This window comes from Salmo trutta, chromosome 6 (assembly GCF_901001165.1).
Source record: "Salmo trutta chromosome 6, fSalTru1.1, whole genome shotgun sequence".
NCBI classification, from domain to species: domain Eukaryota; kingdom Metazoa; phylum Chordata; class Actinopteri; order Salmoniformes; family Salmonidae; genus Salmo; species Salmo trutta.
In genome coordinates this window covers 15,031,194-15,045,256 of record NC_042962.1, presented here as the reverse complement: position 1 = coordinate 15,045,256, position 14,063 = coordinate 15,031,194, and the positions used below count along the sequence as shown (strand labels likewise).

At 43.4% G+C, this 14,063-nt stretch overlaps 1 protein-coding gene across 1 annotated transcript in view; it reads left to right on the top strand.

The window, feature by feature from the left end:
- Positions 1–9,268: 9,268 nt before the first annotated feature.
- LOC115195516 (carboxypeptidase A6-like) overlaps positions 9,269–14,063 on the top strand; it is a 45,838-nt gene continuing 41,043 nt past the window's right edge. Inside the window, exon 1 of the mRNA XM_029755421.1 lies at positions 9,269–9,731. Coding sequence (XP_029611281.1) covers positions 9,616–9,731 — 116 coding nt within the window. The 5' untranslated portion in view covers positions 9,269–9,615. The remainder of the gene's footprint in view (positions 9,732–14,063) is intronic.

Here is a 14,063-nt window from a genome sequence, read left to right as displayed (position 1 = left end):
AGTCTAGTGTGTTTCCCATCAACTCTGATGTCCCTAATGTCTAGAGAATATCCCAGGCCCTCAAAAGGGTATCTAAATTCAGCCGCTTAGTTAGGCCAACTGTGGTAGGACGCCGCTCGGGCCTAGGGGATGTTTTCCGGCCTTGTCATCTTTCCCTATCAGAATGGCCTGTGCTACCTGGAACTTTCCTGCCACGGAAGTCATCTCCATCTGCTTCTCCTCCTCCATCCTGTAGTGAAGTAGACGGAGAAGAGCAAGAGAAGAGTGTTCCAATCAGCGCTGGTCCCATGTCACTAGTCGTGGAAACCGAAAGCAGCGGCATGCTGCTAAGCGGACGGGAGTGACTGCAAGAGGTTTTGAGCAGATTGACATAAGGAACAGCTTCGCTGCACTGGTGCCTGATCTACCTGCGCTTTCATTGCTGGGACTGCCTGTGTCTGTGACGGCGGTGCTAACTCCAACTATGCTTCGTTGTCGAGTTTTGGCTCCTTTCCCTCTCTCTGGGCGTACACTATCCTGCTTCTCGTGGACCTGTGGAAGGTTCAACAAATTGTGTGAGGGGTAAGAATGTGTAGATTTCTCTATTCCCTTCTCCGGCCATTGTATTGGGCAGTTCAATGGGGAGAAATGTCTCAGTCGGTGAGGCAAAAAAAATGTTGTGCTATCCAGGAGCAAGAGTACAGGACATCAATAAGCTGCTCCCAAACATTTTAAACCAGCATCAGGAAATTGAGTTTACCATAGTTAATGTGGTATTCAATGGCATTACGTGGGGAAGCTCAGAACAGCGGAAGATGGATTTTAAAGAACTGTTTGGGTCACTACTCGACACCAACAAACGCCCTATAATATCTGGCCCTCTACCCTCCCTACATCGTGGCATTGAATGGTTCAGCAGAAATTTAGCCCTCCATAACTGGCTACGAGGCTATTGCAGCTCTGTGAGTGTAACATTTATTGACAATGTTGATACCTTCTGGAAACAAAGCTAGTATTATAAGGAGGATGGGATCCACAACATTATAAGTCTGTGTTTTTTTCCCCACCTGGACAAAAGGAAAACCTATGTGAGAATGCTGTTCATTGACTACAGCTCAGCGTTCAACACCATAGTGCCCACGAAGTTCATCACTAAGCTAAGGACCCTGGGACTAAACACCTCCCTCTGCAACTGGATCCTGGACTTCCCGACGGGCCGCCCCCAGCTGGTAAGGGTAGGTAACAACACATCTGCCACGCTGATCCTCAACACTGGGGCCCCTCAGGGGTGCGTGCTTAGTCTCCTCCTGTACTCCCTGTTCACCCACAACTGTGTGGTCAAGCACAACTCCAACACCATGATTAAGTTTGCTGACGAAACAACAGCGGTAGGCCTGATTACCGACAATGATGAAACAACCTATAGGGAGGAGGTCACAGACCTGGCAGTGTGGTGCCAGGACAACAATCTCTCCCACAATGTGAGCAAGACAAAGGAGATGATCGTGGACTATAGGAAAAGGATGGCCGAACAGGTCCCCATTAATATCAACGGGGCTGTAGTGGAGCAGGTCGAGAGTTTCAAGTTCCTTGGTGTCCACATCACCAACGCACTATCATGGTCCAAACACACCAAGACAGTTGTGAAGAGGGCATGACAGCACCTTTTCCCCCTCAGGAGATTGAAAAGATTTGGCATGGGTCCCCAGATCCTCAAAAAGTCCTACAGCTGCACCATCAACAGCATCCTAACCGATTGCAACACCGCCTGGTATGGCAACAGCTCGGCATCTGTCCGTAAGGCGCTACAGAAGGTAATGCATACGGCACAGTACATCACTAGGGCCAAGCTTCCTGACATCCCGGACCTATATACTAGGCAGGGTCAGAGGAAGGCTCAAAAAATTGTCAAAGACTCCAGTCACCCAAGTCATAGACTGTTCTCTTTGCTACCACACAGCAAGCAGTACCGGAGGGCCAAGTCTAGGACCAAAAGGATCCCCCCCCTTTGTTTTTACACTGCTGCTACTCGCTGTTCATTTTCTATGCATAGTCACTTTACAAATTACCTTGATTAATCTGTACCCCTGCACATTGACACGGTACTCCCTGTATATACCCTGGTTATTGCTTTGTAATTTTGTTGTGTACGTTTTTTTAATTTGTATTTTTTTTTACCTTAGTTTATTTAGTAAATGTTTTCTTAACTCTATTTCTTGAACTGCATTGTTGGTTAAGGTCTTGTAAGTAAGCATTTCACGGTAAGGTCTACACTTGTTGTATTCGATGCACGTGACAAATAACATTTGATTTGATTTGAGACAATGACTTATCAATGACCCAAGCTCAGCTCATTTAATCCCTACCATTGTGTCGCTGAGTTGTCATAATGCCTCAGCAAATGTACATGATCCCAGGGGCGCTGGAAGACACAATGTAAGTAACCTAATTTTTGTCCCTCTTACTGCCCTGAATGCCTCTGCTGATCCTACAGCTATTGAACGCAGTAATCATGTGCCTGTGAACCAGAGTTACAGTGCCTTCTGAAAGTATTCAGACCCCTTGACTTTTTCCACATTTTGTTAGGTTACAGCCTTATTCTAAAATATTTTTTTCCCTCATCAATCTACAGAAAATACCCCATAATGACAAAGCAAAACGGGTTTTTAGAAAATGTTGCTAATTTATTACAAATAAAAAACAGAAACATCAAATTTACATAAGTACTCAGACCCCTTACTCAGTACTTTGTTGAAGCACATTTGTCAGCAATTACAGCCTTGAGTCTTCTTGGGTATAACACTACAAGCTTGGCACACCTGTATTTGGGGAGTTTCTCCCATTCTTCTCTGTAGATCCTCTCAAGCTCTGTCAGGTTGGATGGGGAGCATTGCTGCACAGCTATTTTCAGGTCTCTCCAGAGATATTAGATTGGGTTCAATTCTGGGCTCTGGCTGGGCCACTCAAGGACATTCAGAGACTTGTCCCGAAGCTACTCCTGCGTTGTCTTGGCTGTGTGCTTAGGGTCGTTGTCATCAAGAATCTCTCTGTATTTTGCGCCGTTGATCTTTCCCTCAATCCAGATTAGTCTCCCAGTCCCTGCCACTGAAAGACACCCACACAGCATGATGCTGCCACCACCATGCTTCACCGTAGGGATGGTGCCAGGTTTCCTCCAGACGTGACTCTTGGCATTCAGGCCAAAGAGTTCAATCTTGGTTTCATCAGACCAGAGAATCTTGTTTCTCATGGTCTGGGAGTCTTTAGGTGCCTTTTGGCAAACTCCAAGCGGGCTGTCATGTGCCTTTTACTGAGGAGTGCCTTCCGTTTGGCCACTACCATAAAGGCCTGATTGGTGGAGTGCTACAGAGATGGTTGTCCTTCTGGAAGGTTCTCCCATCTCCACAGAGGAACTCTGGAGCTCAGTGACCATCGAGTTCTCCCTGACCAAGGCCCTTCTCCCCCAATTGCTCTGTTTGGCCGGGCAGCCAAATCTAGCAAATCTTGGGGGTTCCAAACTTCTTCCATTTAAGAATGATGGAGGCCACTGTGTTCTTGGGGACCTTCAATGCTGCAGACATTTTTTGGTACCCTTCCCCAGATCTGTGCCTCGACACAATCATGTCTCAGAGCTCAGCGGACAATTCCTTCGACCTCATAGCTTGGTTTTTGCTCTGACATGCACTGTCAACTGTGGGACTTTATATAGACAGGTGTGTGCCTTTCCAAATCATGTCCAATCAATTGAATTTACCACAGGTGGACTCCAATCAAGTTGTAGAAACATCTCAAGGATGATCAATGGAAACAGGATGAACCTGAGCTCCATCTCAAGTCTCATAGCAACGGTTCTGAATATTTATCTAAATAAGGTTTTTCTGTTTTTGCAAAAATTTCTAATAATCTGTTTTTGATTTGTCATTATGGGGTATTGTGTGTAGATTGCTGAGGGTTTTTATTTATGTAATCAATTGTAGAATAAAAAAATGTGGAAAAGGTGAAGGGGTCTGAATACTTTCCGAAGGCACTGTACACTGTTAGCACTGAGGCGGTGTGCCCTAGCAGGATGTCCACTGTGTGCAGCTCACCCTGCACCAACACAAATAACCTGAGCATGTCTACCTCTGCCAAGCTTCCCAGTAAAGAAATAAAAACAATCAAGCATCCCAGAAAAGTGCTAAAAAATAGCCCACATTAACATATGTAGCTTAAGAAACAAGGTTCATGAAATCAATAATTTGCTAGTTACAGATGGCATTCATATTCTGACAATCTATGAAACTCATTTAGATAATGCCAATACATGGTTATAAAATCTACAGAAGAGACAAAAATTCCAAAGGTGGAGGTGTGGCCGGTTATATATACAACCATATTCCTGTAAAGCTTAGAGAGGATCTCACGTTAAATACTGTTGAAGTACAAGTTCATCTGCCTCACCTAAAGCCAATTCTGGTGGGAAGCTGCTATAGACCACCAAGAGCTATCAGTCAGTATCTGGATAACGTGTGAAATGCTTGATAATGCTGAATTTATATTGGATTGCGTTGCATTTAGGCGTGACTTGCTTCTAGGGTTCCCAAGATGCACAGCGGTCAAAGGCACTGCATCTCAGTGCAAGAGGCTTCACTACAGTCCCTGGTTTGAATCCAGGCTGTATCACATCTGGTTGTGATTGGGAGTCCCATAGGGTGGTGCACAACTGGCCCAGCGTCGTCTGGGTTTGGCTGGGGTAGGCCGTCATTTTAAATAAGAATTTGTTCTTAACTGACTTGACTAGTTAAATAAAGGTTAAGTAAAAAAAAGAACTCCTCCTTCAATAATGACCGTGACAGATTTTTTTCTGGCCCCCCCTCTAGATCCACAATCCCTGCTCGCACACGCTCACACACACACACACGCTCACACACACACACACACACACACACACACACACACACACACACACACACACACACACACGCTCACACACACACACACACACACACACACACACACACACACACACACACACACACACACACACACACACACACACACACACACACACACACCAAACCCTCCCCCTAAAAGGTCAAAGGTTGGAGATGTGCACTCACAGTCCGGCTCAGATGTCATCTCTGACCTAGCAGAGCAACAGGGGGGTTGGACATAAAGAACTGCAGTCACCCTCAGAGCATGGCAGAGTCAGTCTGACCAGATGTTCCCTTCAGAGCATAGCAGAGTCAGTCTGACCAGAGGCCCCCTACAGCGCATGCCCACAGCCCCAGGCCAACAGAGACTTATCAAAGAACTCATTCACACCCTCGCTTCCACTCACAACATACTGTTTGCCTGAGAGAGAAAACACTAATTTACTGGCCCCCAGTGCCAGCAGTGACATTTTTAACCGTACCAGATAGTATAGACTCGGGCTCTGTGAGAGCCAGAGTGAACAGGTCCTCCACCTATCCCACAAACCACAGGTAGAGCTACACTGTATGCCGTAACACTGTGTTCCTATGTTTCAAAAGTCACAGCTCAGTTTTATTGCCAGTCTGCTTAGTCCACCAAGCAATGCAGTCTTCATATATGCAACATATTTTAGTCCTCCCACAAACCCAGCACATGACATATACACAATAATATGTAACGCAGGAGTTTTATGAATATACTACTGTACAGTATGTGTGGCTGTCAAGGTACTCAAAAAACCTTCAGTGGGGGTTTTATGTTATTTTAATAAATGGCTATGGGTATGTCAACCACCCTCTGCATTGACCATATTGGCCTACTAAATGCGCCTGTGAAATTCACCAATGGAGGACGATTTCACTTATGTGTTTTTGATAGACCTCAGTATAATAAACATCAATCTGCCTTTTATATCTGTCCAAATGAACCATTTGACATTTAGATGCAGTGCTTTTGGCAGGATAAAATTATAACTCTGTTTCTCATAAACGTGCTTTTTCTCACTGAATGTGGCAGACAGATTTTGTTCAAATAGACCGCTGGCAGATTGACTATTAAATGCAGATGAAATGCAGAGAGCGCTTCACATTGGTGTCAGATGGACTGACTTTCCAATTATGAATGATTGTATGAAAAACAATTAAATTTCACAACAAGCACACCATTGATCACATGATAATTGGTTCCAGTTTGGGACCCTGAATACTTGAAGATGGCAGGGGCATCATCTCCAAATGGTCTCTTGTGGGATCACTTTTTTTCAGCTGTGTAGTGGAAGTAGATTTTAGTTGTATCCAAATATAATTTAGAGATACCATAGGAGAATTTACTAGTACACTAAAATGTATATATACAGACACCAACTTCTGACACCCATGCACTCACAAAATAATTATTACAGTAGGAAAATGCTTCTGGTAGAGAGCCCATACAGATGTGGGATCTTCATTTGAGCCAGTTTGCTACACCAGGAATATAATCCTGCAACAGAAAATGTGAATTATTATGTGGATTATAGTTATTGTATTTTTTTTTAGGGATTGATATAGTTTTCGTAACGGAGAATCGAAGTGTGACATTTCAAAATGGAAATTACAAACTTCAGAAGCCTTTTTAAACCTCAAATACACAACAAGTTTTTAATTTCTTGAATTGCAGGAAAAATTATCCCGCAACAGAGAGATCAATTTAAGATTATACATCTGTACTTGTTCTACTACATGCACAAAGGTTCTCTCCTGCTCTCTCATTCAGCTCACTGTCTGGGCGGGAACCATTCCTGTCTGTGTCTGTTTTGGGGGAATAATGTGTTGTACGGGTGTAAAACAGGTGGCGCAGTGTTTACATAGGAGGGAAGCATGCGAAGTATGTGCTGCTGCCATGCAATCACAAAGGGAAAAGCCTGGCGGTTGATTTAGACGTTTAATCACAGCGCTGGGTGATAAGTAGAGGATCAAACGAAGGCACGCCAAGCCTGGAATAACAGGGAGAGCCACCTAGCCTACACAGCGATACACACAGTGATAGATTACTGGTGGAAACAGGCCAAAGGAGTAGCAGCAGGTTGGGATGGATGCCCCAGTCATCAGGTCAGACAGAACTTTATCAATATACTGTACCTTCACTGGGTTGTCTGGAGATTTGATGGGTAGCTGTGAATTTCTGGTAGAATTGAATGCACAAGTATCTAAACTCAGCAACAAAAAAATGTCCTCTCACTGTCAACTGCGTTTATTTTCAGCAAACTTAACATGTGTAAATATTTGTATGAACATAACAAGATTCAACAACTGAGACATAAACTGAACAAGTTCCACAGACATGTAATTAACAGAAATTGAATATTGTGTCCCTGAACTCAAAATCAAAAGTAACAGCGTATCTGGTGTGGCCACCAGCTGCATTAAGTACTGCAGTACATCTCCTCCTCATGGACTGCACCAGATTTGCCAGTTCTTGCTGAGATGTTACCCCACTCTTCCACCAAGGCACCTGCAAGTTCCCAGACATTTCTGGTGGGAATGGCCCTAGCCCTCACCCTCCGATCCAACAGGTCCCAGACGTGCTCAATGGGATTGAGATCCGGGCTCTTTGCTGGCCATGGCAAACAGGGTCAAATAATAATAATCACAGTGGTTGTCGAAGGTAACAACACCTGCACAGGATCGGTACATCCGAACATCACACCTGCGGGACAGGTACAGGATGGCAACAACAACTGCCTGAGTTACACCAGGAATGCACAATCCCTCCAACAAGCTCAGTCCGATGATGCTGTGACACACCACCCTAGACCATGACGGACCCTCCACCTCCAAATCGATCCCACTCCAGAGTACAGGCCTTGGTGTAACGCTCATTCCTTCGACGATAAACGCGAATCGACCATCACCCCTGGTGAGACAAAACCGTGACTTGTCAGTGAAAATCACTTTTTGCCAGTCCTGTCTGGTCCAGCGACGGTGGGTTTGTGCCCATAGGCGACGTTGTTTCCGGTGATGTCTGGTGAGGACCTGCCTTACAACAGGACTACAAGCCCTCAGTCCAGCCTCTCTCAGCCTATTGCGGACAGTCTGAGCACTGATGGAGTGATTGTGCGTTCCTGGTGTAACTCGGGCAGTTGTTGTTGCCATCCTGTACCTGTCCCGCAGGTGAGATGTTTGGATGTACCAATCCTGTGCAGGTGTTGTTACACGTGGTCTGCCACTGTGAGGACAATCAGCTGTCCGTCCTGTCTCCCTGTAGCGCTGTCTTAGGTGTCTCACAGTACGGACATTACAATTTATTGCCCTGGCCACATCTGCAGTCCCCATGCCTCCTTGCAGCATGCCTAAGGCACGTTCACGCAGATGAGCAGGGACCCTGGGCATCTTTCTTTTGGTGTTTTTCAGTAGAAAGGATTCTTTTGTGTCCTAAGTTTTCATAACTGTGACCTTAATTGCCTACCGTCTGTAAGCTGTTAGTGTCTTAACAACCGTTCCACAGGTGCATGTTCATTAATTGTTTATGGTTCATTGAACAAGCATGGGAAACAGTGTTTAAACCCTTCACCCATGACAATCTGTGAAGTTATTTGGATTTGTACAAATTATCTTTGAAAGACAGGGTCCTGAAAAAGGGATGTTTCTTTTTTTGCTGAGTTTAGTATTTCTAGATCTATCAGAGAGTTTGTGGAGACTGCATCTGTTCTCGTCCCTGTTATCTCTACTGTCTGGCTTCTATTACCCAAAGTCTGGGGCACACACTGACTGACTGGTTGACTGATTAAATGACACACACCTCTATTGAACTCAGGGCTGGGGACAATTCCATTATTCCATTCCAGTCTATCATTGAAACCCCACAGATCTGTATGTGTTTCATCTGATAAATCTTCTGGAGACTACAGTCTAAATGAGGGTCTATTTCAGTGTGCAGCTGCTCTACAAACACTGAGCATACAGAGTGGATTCGTTTTTATTTTCCAAAAATGTTTGTTTTACAGAGTATAGAGAGGACAGATGGAGATTTTCACCTTAAGTGTGCGTTATAAACAAGCAAAAGGATATACATGCTGTCAAAATAGTTGCATACTAAAATTGACGAACAATTTATATCTGAAATGTAGGCTACAGTCTGTTCTCTAAAGTTTATCCAAAGTCCCCAATAGTAACTTTTTGTTTGGGTTAGTTATTCTATGCCAGTCACTCTATTATGCAAGAGGCATATGGTCCTGTTCACGGTGTAAGTAAACGATGCTATCGATTTAAATACCTCGCTTCGGTATTAATTCGCGGTAATCCGGTGCGAGCCCATCGTCTCCCCATATCCAAACGGGACAGGGATCCTGTTACCAACCTCTCTGACACACACCAGGTCACGTGACACAGATCCTGCACATTTAAAAAAGAACGGGATTTATAATTCCCACCAGGGCTTCAAAGAGGTGGATAAATTACTCCCCGTTGCCAGTTAACCGATTTTCGCACCTCCGCGGCACTTCTGTGCAATTGACAGCGCGCGCAGAACGCACCAACGACCCATGAGACTCCATCAGCAAACCTGATGACGAGCGGCCCATCCTTATTTTTAACCCTCAGTTTCTATTCTTATACTGTACGAAGTTGATCGAAGCCTGCAGAGAAATCATCTTCGAGGGCGAGAAGTGGGGCTATCCTCTGTCGTTATTAATGTACGCTCAGGATGGCAGTGGACTTTAGATGCGCAGTTCACGGCTCAGTCTTTTGGGGCTGTGTGATTATCCTCAGTAACGTGCTATGTCCCATTGATGCGTACCTCTACAACAACCGCTATGCAGGGTAAGTGAGGATTCTCATTCATTCCTTGTGACTGTTAGTAAATTGAGTCCAAAGAGCTCTCATTCATGTTGAAGACTTGAAGTTGAACCCCTATGAAGTAAAATAGAAGGATGAAAACATACAAGGAATGATCTGTATCTTAAGTACTGTAGGCCTACTGAAACCAAACGATCTGATTATCAAAATGGTTTATCACTTCCTCTCATCTCCTGTTGAAAAGAGATGGATTGTTCAAAGCAACTGTATGACCACATTTTCTTTCTCTCATATTCCCTGCTGGAGAACTATTCCCTGCTGGAGACATAACATATTGTGTCTATTTAGTTGTGTGTTCAAGACATATGGGACTAAAACAATTTCTGTGAAAAGATGCCCCAACTGAGAGTTGATAGCAGACAGATAAGGCGAACTGGGACATTGAGAAACAGTAATATTTTGGGACAGAGAACCTCAGCAGAGGACCTGGCTGTGTTGATGTCCTGTCAGGTGGCATGTGGCACACAAAGGGCCACATTGGGGCAGGTTTTGGGCACCCCTGGGGCACCTTGAGTCAGGGAAAAAAGGGACCGTTTTGGGGTATACTCAGCCGGTTTGAGTGCTCTGCTATAGGCATGATTTTGGGGAACTTTTAGGGTAATTTTTGGGGCACAGTGGGACCCCATCCTGCACTCCCCCTGCCTTCCGCACCCCCAACCCACCTCTCTCCCCTGCACCCTGGACCTGTTCCAAAGCCCCTGTGCTCCACCCAATCCCCAGCTGCTGAGCACAGACGATCCCCACTTTAACAAGGTAGGAAAGCCAGGGCAAGAAAACAACAGTCCCAACATGGACATGGCTCTGTTCATTTCAGAATACTTTATGGTGGGCATTGTCCCACTTAGTTCAGATTACACAATGCGCCTTTAGGCTAAATGACTAAATGTTCTCTATTGTTGTTAAATCTTTGTGATTACTTGAGTTTAGTTTTGGTAATCATCATATCTCTTTTGTTGGTGGAGCATGATCTAATACAATACACTTGTCAGATTTCTATATTGTGTGCAGAAGTACTATGTGGCCCTATTCCCTTCAACAATTGGACACAAAGAGTTGGGTATATTGAATGTAGGCTTACAGAGCGGAGCGATAACAGAATTTCTCTCAGTATCCAAAAGACTACAGAGAAGTGCCCTCTCTCTGAGTGACCAGGGCTCAGTTAAAAACTTCCTGTCTTAGAGGTAGCTGAGTGAACCGTGAGATTGACAGCTTAAAAGAACGCTTTAACTTAGAAAGACAAGTTGCCGGCACTCAACAGGCTTTGAAGACACACTGAGAAGGCAGTGCCAGCGTTTTGACAGAGAATCTATTATCCATGGGGATCGCTATGACAAAGAAAGGATGGGTCAATTTGTGTGATGGTTAAAAAAACTTTTCTGGAGAAGAACTAGACTGCAGCCTTGGTGGATTGTTTTGAATTCTCTGGGGTGCACTTTGTCATATGATGTCATTGTAGCTGTAAGAAGTCTAAGAAGTCGTTATTTAAAATGCAATTTAAAGGGAAAAACAAGAGGAAGTCACTGTCTGTTGTTTCAGAAACAGAATGCATGAGTTTAGAAAAACTGAAATGTAATAATATATTTGAAGCTGCATGATTTACACAGTTTTCAAGTTCGGGATGGAAAGGAATTTGCCCTCGATAAAGGGCCTTTAAGTCCTTGCTCTAACATGAGAGGCATTGAGACTGCCTGTTGCCTTGGGGCCAGGCTGTTGGTGGCATTTCTTGTGGTCGCTGGAGTGGGGTGTGATGCCCCTTTGTTCCCTCTCTCTCTCCCTCTCTCATATCCCTATAAGCGGCCCTGGGCCACCTTTGTTTATGGGGGACACAACATCCCATGTCACAGTGTGAAAGACGGGGTTGAAAAGGGAAAACGTGATAGGGAAAGGGATAAATAGCGAGGGGGAGAGAGAGTGCTATAGGGAGTGAGATAGAGAAATAGAGAGATGGTGCCATGGAGTGAGAGAAAGGGAGTGATGGAGTACATAGAGAAAGGAAAATAAAATGTTAGAGAGCAATAGAAAAAGAGACAGAGGTGGTGTTACTTTTTGATCGCTTTGGTGCAATTTTATGTGGTAGAACTGTTAGTACAAAATTCAATAACAGAAAATCAAAAAGGCAGTTGTTTCAAAACTCTAAGCACATTTTCAATTGACAAAGTTCAACACACAAAATCATACAGTCACTTTTACCACCAAACTTAATCAGTGTTTCATCTAGAAATACATGTTTCACATTGCAATACATGTTCATTTCACAATGCAATGCTCACATTACTTTTGATATGATTCTCTTCTTTATGAATAGACATTTTACTATTACTTAATCCGACTGCTCTTAATTGATGATAATTTAAACATTTGGTAAACCTATAGATTTAACATGTAAACTGGTTTGTCTACAACTGATTTTGAGAACTACATAATGAGCATGTACGGTACAAGTCTAAAGGTTTTGACACACCTACTCTTTATTTTTACTATTTTCCACATTGTAGAATAATAGTGAAGACATAAAAACTATGAAATAACACATATGGAATCATGTGGTAACCAAAAAACTGTTAAACAAATCTAAATCTATTTTATATTTGAGATTCTTCAAAGTAGCCACCCTTTGCCTTGATGACATCTTTGCACATTCTTGGCATTCTCTCAATCAGCTTCATGAGGTAGTCACCTGGAATGCATTTCAATAACAGGTGTGCCTTGTTAAAAGTTAATTTGGGGAATTTCTTTCCTTCTTAATGCTTTTGAGCCAATCAGTTGTGTTGTGTCAAGGTAGGGTTGGTATACAGAAGATAGCCCGATTTGGTAAAAGACCAAGTCCAGATTATGGCAAGAACAGCTCAAATAAGCAAAGAGAAACAACAGTCCATCATTACTTTAAGACATGAAAGTCAGTCAATGCGGAAAAATGTAAGAACTTTGAAAGTTAATGAAACTGGCTCTCATGAGGACCTCCACAGGAAAGGAAGAACCAGCGTTACCTCTGCTGCAGAGGATAAGTTCATTAGAGTTACCAGCCTCAGAAATTGCAGCCCAAATAAATGCTTCACAGAGTTCAAGTAACAAACACATCTCAATGTCTCAGACACATCTCAACCCGACTACCTCATCCCCATATTATTACTTACTCTCTTGCTCTTTTGCACCCCAGTATCTCCACTTGCACATCATCATCTGCACATCTATCACTCCAGTATTAATGCTAAATTGTAATGATTTTGACTCTATGACCTATTTATTGCCTACCTCCTTACTCTTCTACATTTGCACACACTGTACATAGAATTTTCTATTTTTCTTTTCTATTGTGTTATTGACTGTACATTTGTTAATGTGTAACTCTGTATTGTTTTTGTCGCACTGCTTTGCTTTATCTTGGCCAGGTCGCAGTTGTAAATGAAAACTTGTTCTCAACTGGCCTACCTGGTTAAATAAAGGTGAAATATATATATATATATATATATATATATATATATATATATATATATATTTAAACAACTGTTCAGAGGAGACTGCGTGAATCAGGCCTTTATGTTTGAATTGCTGCAAAGAAACCACTACTAAAGGACACCAATAAGAAGACTTGCTTGGTCCAAGAAATACGAGCAATGGACATTAGACCGGTGGAAATCTGTCCTTTGGTCTGATGATTCCAAATTTGAGATTTTTGGTTCCAACCGCCCTGTCTTTGTGAGACACAGAGTAGGTGAACGGATTATCTCTGCATGTGTGGTTCCCACCGTGAAGCATGGAGGAGGAAGTGTGATGTGTGGGGCTGCTTTGCTGGTGACACTGTCAGTGATTTATTTAGAATTCAAGGCACACTTAACCAGTATGGCTACCACAGCATTTTGCAGCGATACGTCATCACATCTGCTTTGCGCTTAGTGGGACTATCATTTGTTTTTCAACAAGACAATGACCCAACACACCTCCAGGCTGTGTAAGGGCTATTTGACCAAGAATGAGAGTGATGGAGTGCTGCATGAGATGACCTGGCCTCCACAATCTCCTGACCTCAACCCTATTGAGATGGTTTGGGATGAGTTGGACTGCGGAGTGAAGGAAAAGCAGCCAACAAGTGCTCATATGTGGGAACTCCTTCAAGACTGTTGTAAAAGCATTCCAGGTGAAGCAGGTTGAGAGAATGCCAAGAGTGTGCAATGCTGTCATCAAGGCAAAGGGTGGCTACTTTGAATAATCTAAAATATAAAACATATTTTGATTTGTTATAACTTTTTTTGGTTACTACATGACTCCATATGAGTTTTTTTTCATAGTTTTGATGTC